This window comes from Sceloporus occidentalis, unplaced genomic scaffold, assembly GCF_023333645.1.
Source record: "Sceloporus occidentalis isolate IW3139 unplaced genomic scaffold, rSceOcc1.0.p SCAF_97, whole genome shotgun sequence".
Classification (NCBI taxonomy): domain Eukaryota; kingdom Metazoa; phylum Chordata; class Lepidosauria; order Squamata; family Phrynosomatidae; genus Sceloporus; species Sceloporus occidentalis.
In genome coordinates, this window is record NW_028317077.1 from 3,966,936 (window position 1) to 3,980,581 (window position 13,646).

The 13,646-nt window shown below is 39.4% G+C and overlaps 1 protein-coding gene across 1 annotated transcript in view; it reads right to left on the bottom strand.

The window, feature by feature from the left end:
- LOC149284249 (atrial natriuretic peptide receptor 3-like) overlaps positions 1 to 13,646 on the bottom strand; it is a 49,118-nt gene that overhangs the window by 19,173 nt on the left and 16,299 nt on the right. The window contains exon 3 of the mRNA XM_089497013.1: positions 12,037 to 12,203. Within this exon, the coding sequence (XP_089353139.1) occupies positions 12,037 to 12,203 (167 nt within the window). The remainder of the gene's footprint in view (positions 1 to 12,036; positions 12,204 to 13,646) is intronic.

The window sequence follows — 13,646 nt, forward strand, 5'->3', positions numbered from 1 at the left end:
CCCCCAAATATCATTAAGTCTCAAACTACCTGAAATTAATTTACATCCGTTGATTAAGATGCTCCAAGTTGAATTTACCCAAGCGATCTAATATTTATATATTTGGTATAGAAACATGCTATCACTCTTATGGAACAAATATAAATAGGATTTAGGATTTTCAATACATTATGTATTTTTCTGTGTGTTCTGCCCTTCAATGTCCCTCTCCTAAAATAAGTGGGTTTTTTGTTTTTTTTTACAAAAGTTGTAATTGATTTTAGTGAATTGAATAATTTTTATCACGACGGTGTTGCTATGCAATTTTTTTTCTCGCAGTTGGAGACAAGCTTGTGGTTTGCTCTTAAACTCTGAAACACAATTAGCCAAGCACTCTTGCAGCTGAATGGAACTATTCATTTGTACAAATTATTCCTTAGCAGAGCGTAAAGAAAAAAAATTTGCCTCCATTCTGTTATAGACAGGATAAACACAAAGCCTGCCTGTCATTAATCCTGCCAGTTTGTAGGCCCTTCTGGTGAACCAAAATTTGGAGCGCTATAACAGTGATTTTCTGTGTTCTAGATCTGCTATTTTTTATTAAAGTGGCCAAATCGATATATAAATGTAAAATTGAATAGGTATTTTTTTTCCACATTCACTTTTACTTATGCATATTAAAGTATTTTTTTTTATAATGATGTTGATGATTCTTTTTGTATTTTGAGGCATAAAAATCAAGATCATTTTTATATATCACACCTGGCAGATATGATCTGAGATCTCCAGGTGAAGTGCTGCCATTCCCGCAGGTATCTTGGATCTCTGGGCAGAGGAGAGGCGTTGGTTTCCTCCCCAGTTCTGCCCATTCACTGCCCCATTAAGTTCTAATGGGGGCTACCATGCCTTTATGTGTGGCCAGTCCCACCCTGTTATTGGTGCCCACCCTGGGAATACACTTTGGGCATAAGTGTGGTTTGGAAGAGCAGGCCATTGCATATCATGCGTGGAACCAGGGCCATCCAAGCCTCTGCACATGTAATATGCAAGGACCCAAATTTGGAGGAGTACGTAGCATTTTAATAGGCTCCGCTCTGGCCCCCGCTCCCCCAACAAGCTGACAAAATAGACTGACCAAGACATTGAGCCCAACCTATTGATGTTCTACATTTAACAAGCACTTGACATTTTTGCATTTGGACATCTCAGTGTCCAAACATTTTCAAAAGATACAGTTGTTTGGTTCTTTCTTGTACCTTTTTTTTTTAATCAAATAAAAAGTACAGGTGTTTACAGATTAAAACGTGCAATATACCTGCTTAACTATGGGAGCAGCAACCTTAATGTCCTGTTCTAACGATTTTCATGATTTTTGTTAAACCATTCATTATTTCTCCAATTTGATAAGTTACCGCTCAACAAAAGGGGAAGGAGGAAATATTCTAATTGTTGCCATCTTTTGCCACAGGGCTCTGCTTCATTGTCCTCACAAATATCTCCAAAATAATGAAAAGTATTGGAAAATGAACAAACTATAGGTTCTTCGCGAGTAGGGCCCTCTTTACCTAATGTATCGGTTTGTCTTAGTCTGTCAGTTCTAGTCTTGTCAGACCCTTTGAATATATGTATTGTAAGAAGCGCTGCTTAATATAATAACAATAATAATAATAATAATAATAATATAATAATAATGCAGTCATGCTAAAAGCTGTGTAATAATACCCCTTTAAATACAGACTAGCCCGTTCAACTTACGGAACTTCAAAATTTTTTTGGAACCACAGGTTCCATAGATTCCTTGGTTTTATATAAGCCTTAACATAAAAACCCTTTCACCTGTTTCCAATATTGTGTCAAAATATCTCAATACATTTTGTCCTGTTTTAAGCGCTGACTAGCCAATAACACGAGAGAAACGCGTTATAGGACAAAGGTCTGGGGGTTTTTTGATTGTTTTTATTAAAAGATTTTACGGGGCTGGAAATAATTCTGAGAAAGGCTACGTGATTAAAGCATTGCGTTGTGAAGATAAGAGTTTGCTTTCTGTAGAAAAAAACATGGTATCTTTACTGAGAACAAAAATAATACTCAAAGGCAAGGCAAAAAAACAATCTCTTAATGGCGTGTTCCATTCAGTAAATGAGCAGATGGTTGGAGAGGATTCCTCCGTGTATTACTGTTAAGGAGGTCCAGCTGTCAGTTGAGAATGGAGCAAGAGATAGATCCCTCTGAACCATGCTTTACGGAACTCTTGCCACTCACGGACTCATTGCTTGGAAAAAAAAAAGGGCTAAAAAACCCAAACAATATAAAACAAAACAAAAAAAGTCTGTGTAAAGTAAAAAACCACCACAAATGTTACATATACATTGTACAAGCCACTCTGCTAATAAATGTATACGTCAACAGTTATTACATCCAAAATATTTGATGGATAGTATATAATCAGAGGCGTATCTACTAAAAATAGCGCCTATGGCAAGCACTGAAATTGCGCCCCTGTCCAAATATCTAAAACCCATTTACTAGCCCCTGCTGCCTATATATATATATATTAGTCCCTGCTGCCGATAGCGGGTATAGATCAACACACAAACCCAGATCAATTGAAATTCACTTGTGATCTCAGCACTGAAGGTATATATCAAATAAACAGAATCAGACATACAAATCCTGTATTTGCAGGTATACAATAATAATATGAAACGTAGCATCGCAGGTATAGATCAACTGAATAAGACATATTAACCCTGTATTTGCAGGTACACATAAATAATGTATGGAAACATAGCATAGCAGATATGGATCTACAGAATAACACAAAAACCCAGCTTTGCAGGTAAAGATCAATTGGAATTCACATAAAAACACGGCATTAAAGGTATATTTAAAACCCCCTAAATTACAGGCATAGATCACAGGTTGCACGCCCCAAAGCCAGCCCTGGCGTCCACACTGCCCACATAGAACCTGACCAGCGCCCAGATTACACACATAAAATTTGCAATCTTTGTCGCCAAATAGCCCAGCACAAGTCAACTTTGTCCCCAAACAGTCCGGCCAGTGCCATCTTTGTCCCATATACACCCTGCCTGTGCCATCTTGGTCCCCAAGGCTCAAACCTCCTGCTAGTGCCATCTTTGCCCTTCCACAATTATACATCTACGATACACAAACACTTTTACAGTCACTCACTAATTCACACTTTAATTCAGACAACTCATCCACACATTAACTCATGCTCTCCCTCATTCACTCAATGCATCCACACATTAATGCACACTCTTTACTTATATCTACCCTCTCTCCCTTATCACTTTTTAACCCCCTCCCTCCATCCCTTATCACTTTAACTCCCTCCCTCCCTCATCACTTTTTAACCCACTCCCTCCCTCATCACTTTTTAACTCCCTCCCTCCCTCATCACTTTTTAACTCCCTCCCTCCCTCATCACTTTTTAACTCCCTCCCTCCCTCTCTCCCTCCCTCATCACTTTTTAACTCCCTCCCTCCCTTATCACTTTTTAACCCCTCTCTCCCCCCCCTTCTCTCTCACCTTGAAGTCCAGCGACGGGAGGACGGTGCTTCTGTCTTCCTGCACCGCTCGCTGGTGCCCGCTGCTTCACTGCTGAGTATATGACGTCATATTACGGCGCCCAGCAGTGAAGCAGCTGGCACCAGCGAGCGGCTTTTAAACGCTGTCTTCTTTTTTTTTGATGCGGGGGAGAACGAGGGGTGCCGAGCGGTTGCTAGGCGCCCCTCTCTCTCCTCCGCATCAGTGGCATATTGCGGCGCTCTGCATGAAATGCCGGCACCGGGACGGGGGTAGAGGGCTCGTGGAGGAGAATGAGGGGCGCCGAGCGGTTGCAGTTAAAAGCCGCTCACCGGCGCCCCCCTTGAGATGGCGCCCATGGCACGTGCCATGGCTGCCATACCCTATATGCGCCTCTGCATACATGGCCAAAAAAACTCTGATTTTAAGAATTGGCTCTGGCTTCATTGTTTTGCTTAATATTATTTCAATACATTAAAAAGATGTACAGATTCCTGCGTCTTAAATCCAAAAATATCTGTTTAGTGAATGACTTGTTTGAGCCGTGAGAAGTCTGGATTATGTCAACAAAGACTGGCCGATTGCCCGCTCTGTTATGATGCTAGGGTATCATTTTTGGAAGTTAGCTGACGTGATGGGTACTTTTGGATGGTGGTTGGTTGTTGACAAAGTTAGTGGTTGACAACTTGCCCTTATTATCTCACAGGGTAGATGCTAAAGAGTTGCTGGGGGGGGGGGCTAATATAATATTACTGTGTTTTCCAGCTCTGTGCCCAAAAGAAGATTCAGCATACTGGAGGACAACAGTTCAGAAACACAGGAGTAGGAGACTCAGAATGAACCTAATAGCCAGATCTGTTGTATTCACTACCGGTTGGCAGAAAGTTTTGATTTTAACTTTCTGAATTCACAATGCCTTGTAAAGGGCCATGCCTGGCAGATTTCTCTATCCAAAGGTCTGAGCCGGCCCTGCATAATGATTAGTTCAATGGTGCACAACTCAAGCCCTGGGGGCTAAAACATGCCAAGATGTTTGGTTATCCCAGGTTGAGAACAGGCATCTCACTTAAAAATTCATCAAACTGCTTCTTGTCATTAAAAGATACACATAATTCCAGGCCTGCTCACGGCCCTCGAGGACTGGAGTTGTGTGCGCCTGACATAGTTTAAAAAGGTGAGATTACTTAAAGTGAAGGCAGCAAAGCGAAACTGCAACTCTCCTGCAAACCTCTTAGTAAATAAACTACCTTTGAAAAAAGCCAGAACTGGATTTGACCCCTGTATATTAAAACAACATACAACCATTTTATTAAACTAATAAACCTTCACACTTTGTATCATTTCGAACTTCAGCGTTAGTATTACATACTATATATATATTACATCATAATAAAGCCGTTATTGCTTTAAGAGGGTGGAAGAAGTCATTTCAGCGGCTCTTTGGGTGGAGAAAAAAAAATGTATGGTGAAGGCTGCACTTTTTAGATAGAGAATAGGCAGACTAGATGCGACACAGATAAGAGACGTCTCTGCTTTACAAACTTCTGCTGCTGTTTATCGGTTACATTACAATAAATAAAAAAACTAAATAAAAAAGACACAATATAAGCATTAATATAAAAATCAGGGACTGGAAGTATCTCTAACCCTAAGGCAAACTGAATTCTACGTAGTGTGGTTTTCTCTGCTAACCTCATATAATATAGTTTATTTTCATTCATTTTGCTTTAATTTTTCAACCAGAAATTGTCTTTAAAAAATCGTTGCGCTGACTTGTTTTTCCAGGGTCAACCTCGTTTTTTTTTTCTTTTCGGAATGCCAAAAAGATGAAGGCATTACTATGTTTTTTTTGTGGTTTTTATACCAATCCCTGGTGACCGTTTTTTTAACTTATCCCTGGTATCCTGTGTTTCAGGCTCACTATCTCAGGAATGAATGTGGTAGGAAGATACAAAAGCCGGATTTAATAGAGTTGGATGTGCAGAATAAAACAAAATATCACTCTGTGGGGGGTTTATCAGCCCAGTGATAAAACGCATGTGACAGGCCAAGAAAAGTCCCAAAAGCTTGTAATCTAACGCAATTCAGTTCACCAATAAAAAGGTATCATTTATTACATTTGCTCATAGACTCTATATAAGGCTGATATATAAAATGTATATCTTTGGCATTGGTGGTTTCCAGCAGGACCATGTAAATCCTTGTAAGTCAATAAGTCAACGTGAGCCCCAAGGAGCCGGGCCCTTCGCAACATCTGGGTCTATTGTCTGAATACGTTTACATTCACTGTACAGCACCGCAGAATCTGTTGACCCTATATAAATAAAATATTCATTTTTATATATTTATTTATAAGATTGAGTTGTATGGGTGGCCTCCAAGATAAAAAACGGGGTAAACATGCTGGATTTCAGAATACCGATCATGAAATGGAAACAGCATTTACTGAATTATTTTCATGCCAAAAACAGAGGTAGCATTAAGAAGTTAGAAACTCGAGTTGAATCTGATCTGAAAAAAGCCAATGAACGAAGTGTTGGGAATTATTTTATAGAAGTGGGCTGTCTATGTACTACCCAACTGAAAACACTACAGACTGTATTCGGCGAAATATTTACCTCGATATCTGGAATTATTCTCGCATAAAGGAATGTTGTTTAGTGCCCAATCTGAAAAGTCCGACGCTGGATTTCTTGTGCTGTCTGGTGCAATATTTCAAAGTTGTTATTTGCATTTGCAGTTTAACGCTTGGAGACTTTTGAGGACAACGACAGTAATAGTGTGTGTGTGTGGCTGGGGTTGGTTGGTTGTTGTGCAGGACAGCCTCAGAGATTACACAGTTAAAACGAAATATAAACCTTAAAGAATAATACATCCGTAAAGAATTTTTTAGCGGAAGTCCCATGAAAAAAAAATAAAAAAATTCTTTGAGTCGTTTTTTTTTTTATACTGTACATAAAATATGTAATCTGCAGACCTGGAGGTCACCATAACCCATGAGTGATATTCTCTACTCACTGAGCTGATTTATAGCAATGCTGTTGAAGTTTCTTCCCAAAAAGAGGATGTCTCTGGGTAATTACAACCAAGCCATTCTATTTTTTTCACGACAAGGCAATAAGACAAACAGAATCTAATGGCAGATAAGAACCTTCAGCCAATCTAGGCTATCCATTGTTTCCTCTTTCGCAAACTCCAAACCATAATCAGCCCTTGGTCTGATCTTAGGTTTCGGATAGACATACATTTATCCCCATGCATGTTAAAATTCTCACACTACCTGTAACTCTACCATAGAGCATTTTCATACCCGGGAACTTCCGAGGGCTTGCTGGTCAAATCCCCTTTTTCCAGGGTGTGTGACTGCGAATACGGGTTGCCGCAGTTAGTCTTTAAAGGGACCGGGTGGAAAAAACCCTACTTCCGCGCCAGTTGATTTATAGTAGTAACCCAAACCTCATAGGGAAACAGAGCTTCACCTGAGACTCAGTCAAACCCAGTTCCCTGGTATGGGCATAATGTATTCTCATGGTAAGGTATCAAAGCCGATGCACATGTACATAGCAAATAAGCCGTTGTTATGTAAAAACATTATGAGAATATCCATTTAAGCTTTGATTTTAATGTTAAAATCAAGCATTTTGATATTAATCTATATCCATCAACTCTTTTGAAGTTCTCCCTTAAATTGAGATACACCACTAAATTAACTTAAATAAATAAGTACAGTAAATAAAGGAAATAATTATAATACAAAGAAAATAATCCAAAACGTACTATTTTTATAATGCTAAACTACTGTATGCTATGTTACCCGAAAACTAAAATACACGGGAAAGAAAAAACGTTTGTTCCAGGTAAGTTTCTCTATTACGTACCTGGCAACTTTGTTAACTGGTATTTTTCAGTAGTGAAATACAGTTACGGAAAAATTCCCCAAGAAGAAATTTGGATACAAACTACTGCACCAATAAACCAGCTCCAAATATAGAAAAGTGCCAGAAAAGGTTTCACTTGTGTCATATTCCAGACACATTTCCATAATGATATCATCAATACAGAGACTTTCTTGTTGATCACCATAAAAAAGGTTAAGTCTGAGTTTTCTTAATATAATGGCGTGCTTGAAACGCTGTCTCTGAATGTGAAGTCATATATTACTTTACATGTTTTAAGTAAAAAATAAATAGGCCACTTTATCTCGGCTTACTTTATGATGTAAAATGTAAATGATGTCTAATAAACTCAAGTTACCTATTAAATATAAACTCTCGTCCATGGTCAAGGTACTTACACTACTTATGGTTTTCATTAAGTTAAATGTTTTTCTATTAAAACTGGATTATGTTGGATTCGTGCCTATGTTTGTCTTTTATTATAAGAATATACAACACTGCATTCCTTCTGGAGACACGTCAAGGATGAGTTGTGGGGTTAGGTCCCTCTCATTCTAAATAAGCTGCCCTGTTATCTCGACATGCAGGGAGTTGTGAGAATTTCAAGGAAAAGGCTATGGAACTGTTCTGTAATTTTTAAAAACTAGCCTTGAAGATAAGAAAAAAAAAAACATAACAAATACCAACATTTTGGAATTGAGGTGGACTATATTTAGTAGATAGTCCCTATAGCTCATTTATTAAAGCAGACCTTAAAATAATAATTATTAGAGCAGAAAAATGTCTATGGCATTCTGTCTCCACTCGGTTTTCTCGGTTGAGTTGTTCTCATGCCTCGTTATATGCAATTTCTCCCATAGGCTTCACCCCAAGTGTAATGATGAGCCCAGAGGTGGAGGTCCTTGCTAACTAAGCTATTATATTACGATGTTTGAATTGGATTTCACATATGGTGTTGGGGGGGGGAACATACGCAAATAATACTTGGGAAATGTATTAAGAAAAAGATAGACAAAAGTTTTCTTTTTATCGTTTTTAAATGCCAAATGCCAAATGCCAGATCTGGCACCAGCAGGACACAGCATGTTAGCCATTCAATACAACCCAAATGTCAAGTATAGCAGTGGCATGGACATATAATTGGATGCTTATTTTCAGCTTGTCGGGATAGAAAAGAAAATTGATAGTGGACACCGCAAGCGAATGTAGAAGAAAACCTGTTAGAATCAGCCAAGACTTTGAAACTCGGCAGGAAATTTGCATTTTAGTAGAAGAATGACCCAAAGCACAGAGCCAAAGGCGCACTGACTGAATCAGCAAGAAGTGAATGAATGCTTCTGAGTGACCCAGCCAGGACCTCGCTTGAAGACAATTACAAATTTATTGCGATATCCAAAGGCTCGAATTCAACCCATAAATAATGCCCAACAATCAGTACTGAAGTAAAGCAAATTTTAGAATTCTAAAGAAACACTTATACAGCAATTAAATATAAGCAAAATGGCTACAAATGCTTAGTATTTGTGCAAATGTAGCTTATATTTATATATATATATATATATATATATATATAATGTCCAAAATTAACAATTGCACACCCATAACCACCTTTTTAGCCCGGTGCCAAGTAGCTGCAACAGCAAATCATAAAACATCCAAAAATAGTTACCGGCACTCCAGGGACTTCTTTAAATAATCACTCAAGAAACTGCAGAAACGTTTCAGTCTATTTATTAGACTTTCATCAGGACAAATGCTTAGTATTTGTGAAAATGTAGCTTAGATTTATATATATATATATATATATATGCAAGTGGAAGCCAAAACAACACAAAAAGGAGCTAAATTATTGTAATAGTTATTTTCTAGACTTTCAATCTAACTTTTTTCATATAAATACTGTATTGTATTTTTGGAATATATGGGTCAGTGCTTTGAGGAAAATGTGCCTTCAGCCCTTTTCCATGAATACTGCTCTGGACCTGTAGCAGGGGCGTACCTAAAATATTTGGCAACCGAGGCGATTCGTATTTTTTTTTGTTCCCCTCCCCCACTTTAAAAAGTATAAACACCCACAAGAAAATGTAATTTTTGCACACATTTGTAAACTGCTTTATCCCAGCATTCTCTTCTTCTCTGTACTACCTGGACTTGCTTACTTGTTCCCTGGTGATCTAGTGGGGTGTTTTCACGAGGGGACACACAATGTCTTTCTCCAGCTAGCAGTGCACTTGGAGGACATCACGTGCCGGCACTCAGTGTGTTACCATTCTGCAGCGTCAGCACACAGCCACACAGACAAAACTCTGCACTCCGTAGCAGACACACAGACAAAACTCTGCACTCCGTAGCAGACACACAGACAAAACTCGGCACTCCGTAGCAGACACACACAGACCTACGAGAGTCTGGAGACAGGGGTGTCAGTAGAAACCACTTGGCCCTGCTGCTAAAATTCCTCCGGGGCCCCCTGACTTCACCAATGTCTCACAGTGCCACCATTTTCCCTGTACAGCTTGTCTGTGCCATGATTGCCCCAAACAGCTTATCCGTACCCCATCTTTTTGCCTCCAAAGCACCCTGTACCATTTCTGTCCCCAAACAGCTTGTCATGTGTGGCTCAAAACAGCATGCCTGTGCCTCTGCTTGCAGCACTTACATGCAGGAATGGCTTGTCTCTCTTTCTCCATGCTGTGTGCTGACTGATCCAGCATGCAGGAAGTGGATGTGATGTCACTTCCTGCCCGCTGGATCAAGTTGGGTGAGTTTGGATCCCATGTATATTAATGGTCATGTAAGACAATAGTATATATGTTGTTACTTGAGAATTGGGCTCAACCAGGTCAACTTGCTGTTTAGCTAAAAATAACCACCTTAGACAACGTCAAGTGAGTCAGCTCACTGAACCATAACTGCGCCTTTCACCAAACGCTTCATCACTAAATAGTTGCTTTAGATTTCATCTATTTTCGTCAGCCTTTGTCCACCAGTCCATTGCATTGTTATATTGTTCCAGACAATGCCCCCTTTTTACTGGGCAAATAGTACAAATCACCAAGCTATAAAAAGATTATTATCATTTTAGGCCTGAAAGCATGTCAGGGTACTAGTCATGCTACCACATTATCTGAATTAAATCATAATTGGGTTTTTTGTTTACATTTTCTTGCATTTCTGGATTTGTAACTATTACTGTACTTATGACACATAGGGAGCCATCACACCACATCCATCCTGTAAACATACATCATATGACCTATGGGTCAAGATTAGAATGATAAATTTAGCACATACGTTTCTTGGGAAGTATGATACAATATGACAGAGCTAGACCTAAATGTGTAAGAAATAAGCAGGAAGGCAGTAATGCAGAGGGGGGGTGAATTACCAATTGGCATTTGTCCCAAGTACCCTGGTGCTAAGCATACCTAGGAACTCTCCAGGTTTTGCTCGGACACTCTGGGTGAAGTGCCACTTCTCTGAGTCATGGCCAGATATCTCCGTGTCGTGAGAGTGTTTTTTGGACACATGCACCCCATCCTACCCCCATACAAATATAAAGCGCTTGGGGCTAACCCTGCCCACAACTTTGCCGGCCCCACCCACTGATGCTGTTGGTCCTACCTATTGACATTGTCACCTTTCCTAGTCCCTCTCCTGCAATACTTACACTAGTGTAGCTGGTCCATCCCTACCAATGGCACTTTACCTATTGTATAATACACCCCAAACTCCCTCTAGATTGTAAGCTCGTTTGAACAGGGCCCTCCTCACCTGTTTGTGCAAGTCAAATTGTTACGCTATATACTAGTTGTTATGTCTGCCTGTCTACCCCATTGTACAGCGCTACAGAGTTTGATGGCGCTATAAAAAATAATAATTATTATTAATAATACATGTGATTGTATTTGTATCTGTCTATGTGTCTGCACGTGCATTGTGCCTTTGTGTATCTATTTATATCAAGTGACCACATAAGTGAAACAGCAGTATCTCTGCTTAGTGACCACGACATAAATAAAGACGTTCTGTTTATAGTTTCTTCTGTGAAGTTCTTTCTCCTCTTTTATTTGGATATTTAGTTAGCTGTTATAACTGACTCTTCTGCAGCTTTGTTGGAATAAACGCTTGTTTTGCTGGTTAGTCCCCTTAACTATTCCTGCAATCCCCCCTTCTATCCCCAACATTCCACTGACTGGAGCTTTCGAACACGGATCTAGATTTTACTGACTAATACTTGTGTAAAAAAAGTGAAGTATACCTACAATGTACATAAAATTACTTAGAGCAGGTCCCTTGCAACAGTGTTGCCTCGGGGACCCATCTGATCTTGATACACCCCTGAGTGATGCCACTCATTATCCCCCCGAAGCCCCAATCAGCTATGATACCTACAGCCCCAGGAGTTCCCAATTATTTATCCTAATGGGGTTATTGAGATGGTGGAGCTACTGTTGAGCACGTTAACACACGTTCGTAGCAGGAAATTACAAGATTTTGCAGGAAATAAGTAGCGCAGAAGAAATGCGTGTTCCATGTATACCTTTCATTCAACTATATAGTGTCTTATAGACAGCTACAGAACCAGGGCTTGTGGTCAAGCACTTACGTAGTCGTCTTCGTTATGTACAATTTTTTCAACCGAACTCTTCACCTCAATGGAAAACTTCTCAAACTCTGGTTTCACAGTCCTGAGTAGTGTAACTGTTTGAAGGGATGAGTATGCTTGTTTAGCTTCAAGGTCGTACTTATCTCCTCTCTTCCATGAGCCATTTCCTAGAGGAAAAATTCAAATATTTACATGAAAAAACGTGAAAAACCAGTGAGCAATAACCGCTAGAAGGGCTCAAAAACAAGGTGAATATATTACCACAGAAGCATGAACTGTAATGCAAGTGGAGTCAATTGGCCAGACTAGTGTGCCAATTCTTGAACATCAACCTAAATGAGCATGCTTATACGCCAGTTGGCAAATGGTGGTGAGAGTGAGTCCCCCCCCCACTGATCTTGATTTTTACACTAGATATATATTATATAGGCTGAAAAAAGACATGCATCCACCCAGTTCAGCCTTTCTTATATCTGTTAATTTGTTGCTGTTGATCCAAAAGAAGGCAAAAAACGCCAGTTTCGCTCTTTCCAATTTTGCACTAACCAGGGAAAAAAACTCCTTCTTGACCCCAAAATGGCAGTCAGATTTGTCCTTGGATCAATAAGCTGTTTTCCCCATAATTAAAGATTATAACCCCGAATATTATGTTTTTCCAAGTATCCGTCCAGTTGCTGTTTAAACGTCTGTACAGACTCCGATAAAACTACCTCTGCAGGCAGAGAATTCCACATCCTTATTGTCCTTACTGTAAAAAACCCTTTCCTCTGCCTTAGCCTAAATCTCTTTTCTTCCAAGGCCAAGTCCCCTACAAAAACAGTGAGTGGCTAGTGGAGGCTGTGTTACTATCATCTTCCGAAATGCTACTTTGGCATCCATATGAAGCTGGGATTATCACGATACCCACCTTGCAAATGCATGGGGGGGATCCTGCAAGTCTGCTCCAACACTAGCTCAGAGAACATCACGGGGGGGGGGTCTAAGGCGACCCCTTGTGCACATTTGTGGAACACAGCCAATCGGTGGCGAGAATCGTCAGAACACAGAGGTGCTCCAGCATCTCCCAATGGTTCATTCATTTAAAAAAATATATATTTTTAAAGAATGCCTATCGAAGTAGTCATAAAGTACTTTACTATGCAATGTTTGTGGAGGAGTCAAAATCCTCATGGCTTTCATTGATATGGCAATTAAAGGTAAAAAAAATAAAATAAACCAAAGACCTGAATTAACTATTTTTAATTAAAAAAAAATCTTGGTTAGTATAATGGTGGGACAGAATCAGACGCTATTTTTGAAAAAACCTCTTTTAAAGAGTAGATGACATGCATACATATTTTCTCTTCCACTTTCTATTCAATATTTACAAAAGAGTTAACTATCAATGAATAGCGTTCTGCCTTAGTCATGTTACGTTGGGGCCACATACTTATGTACTAGGTAAATGGCATATTTTATTTGGGGGAAAAACAAATAATATTTTTAGAACACATTTTTCAGACTTTTACTCTCCCCTTCTGGTTAGAACAGGAGAGAGTACTGTCTGACCTAAGCAAGGAGAATCAGACCTTTCAAAAGCGTGTCCTCAAAATAAGAATTAGCAGTCGAAA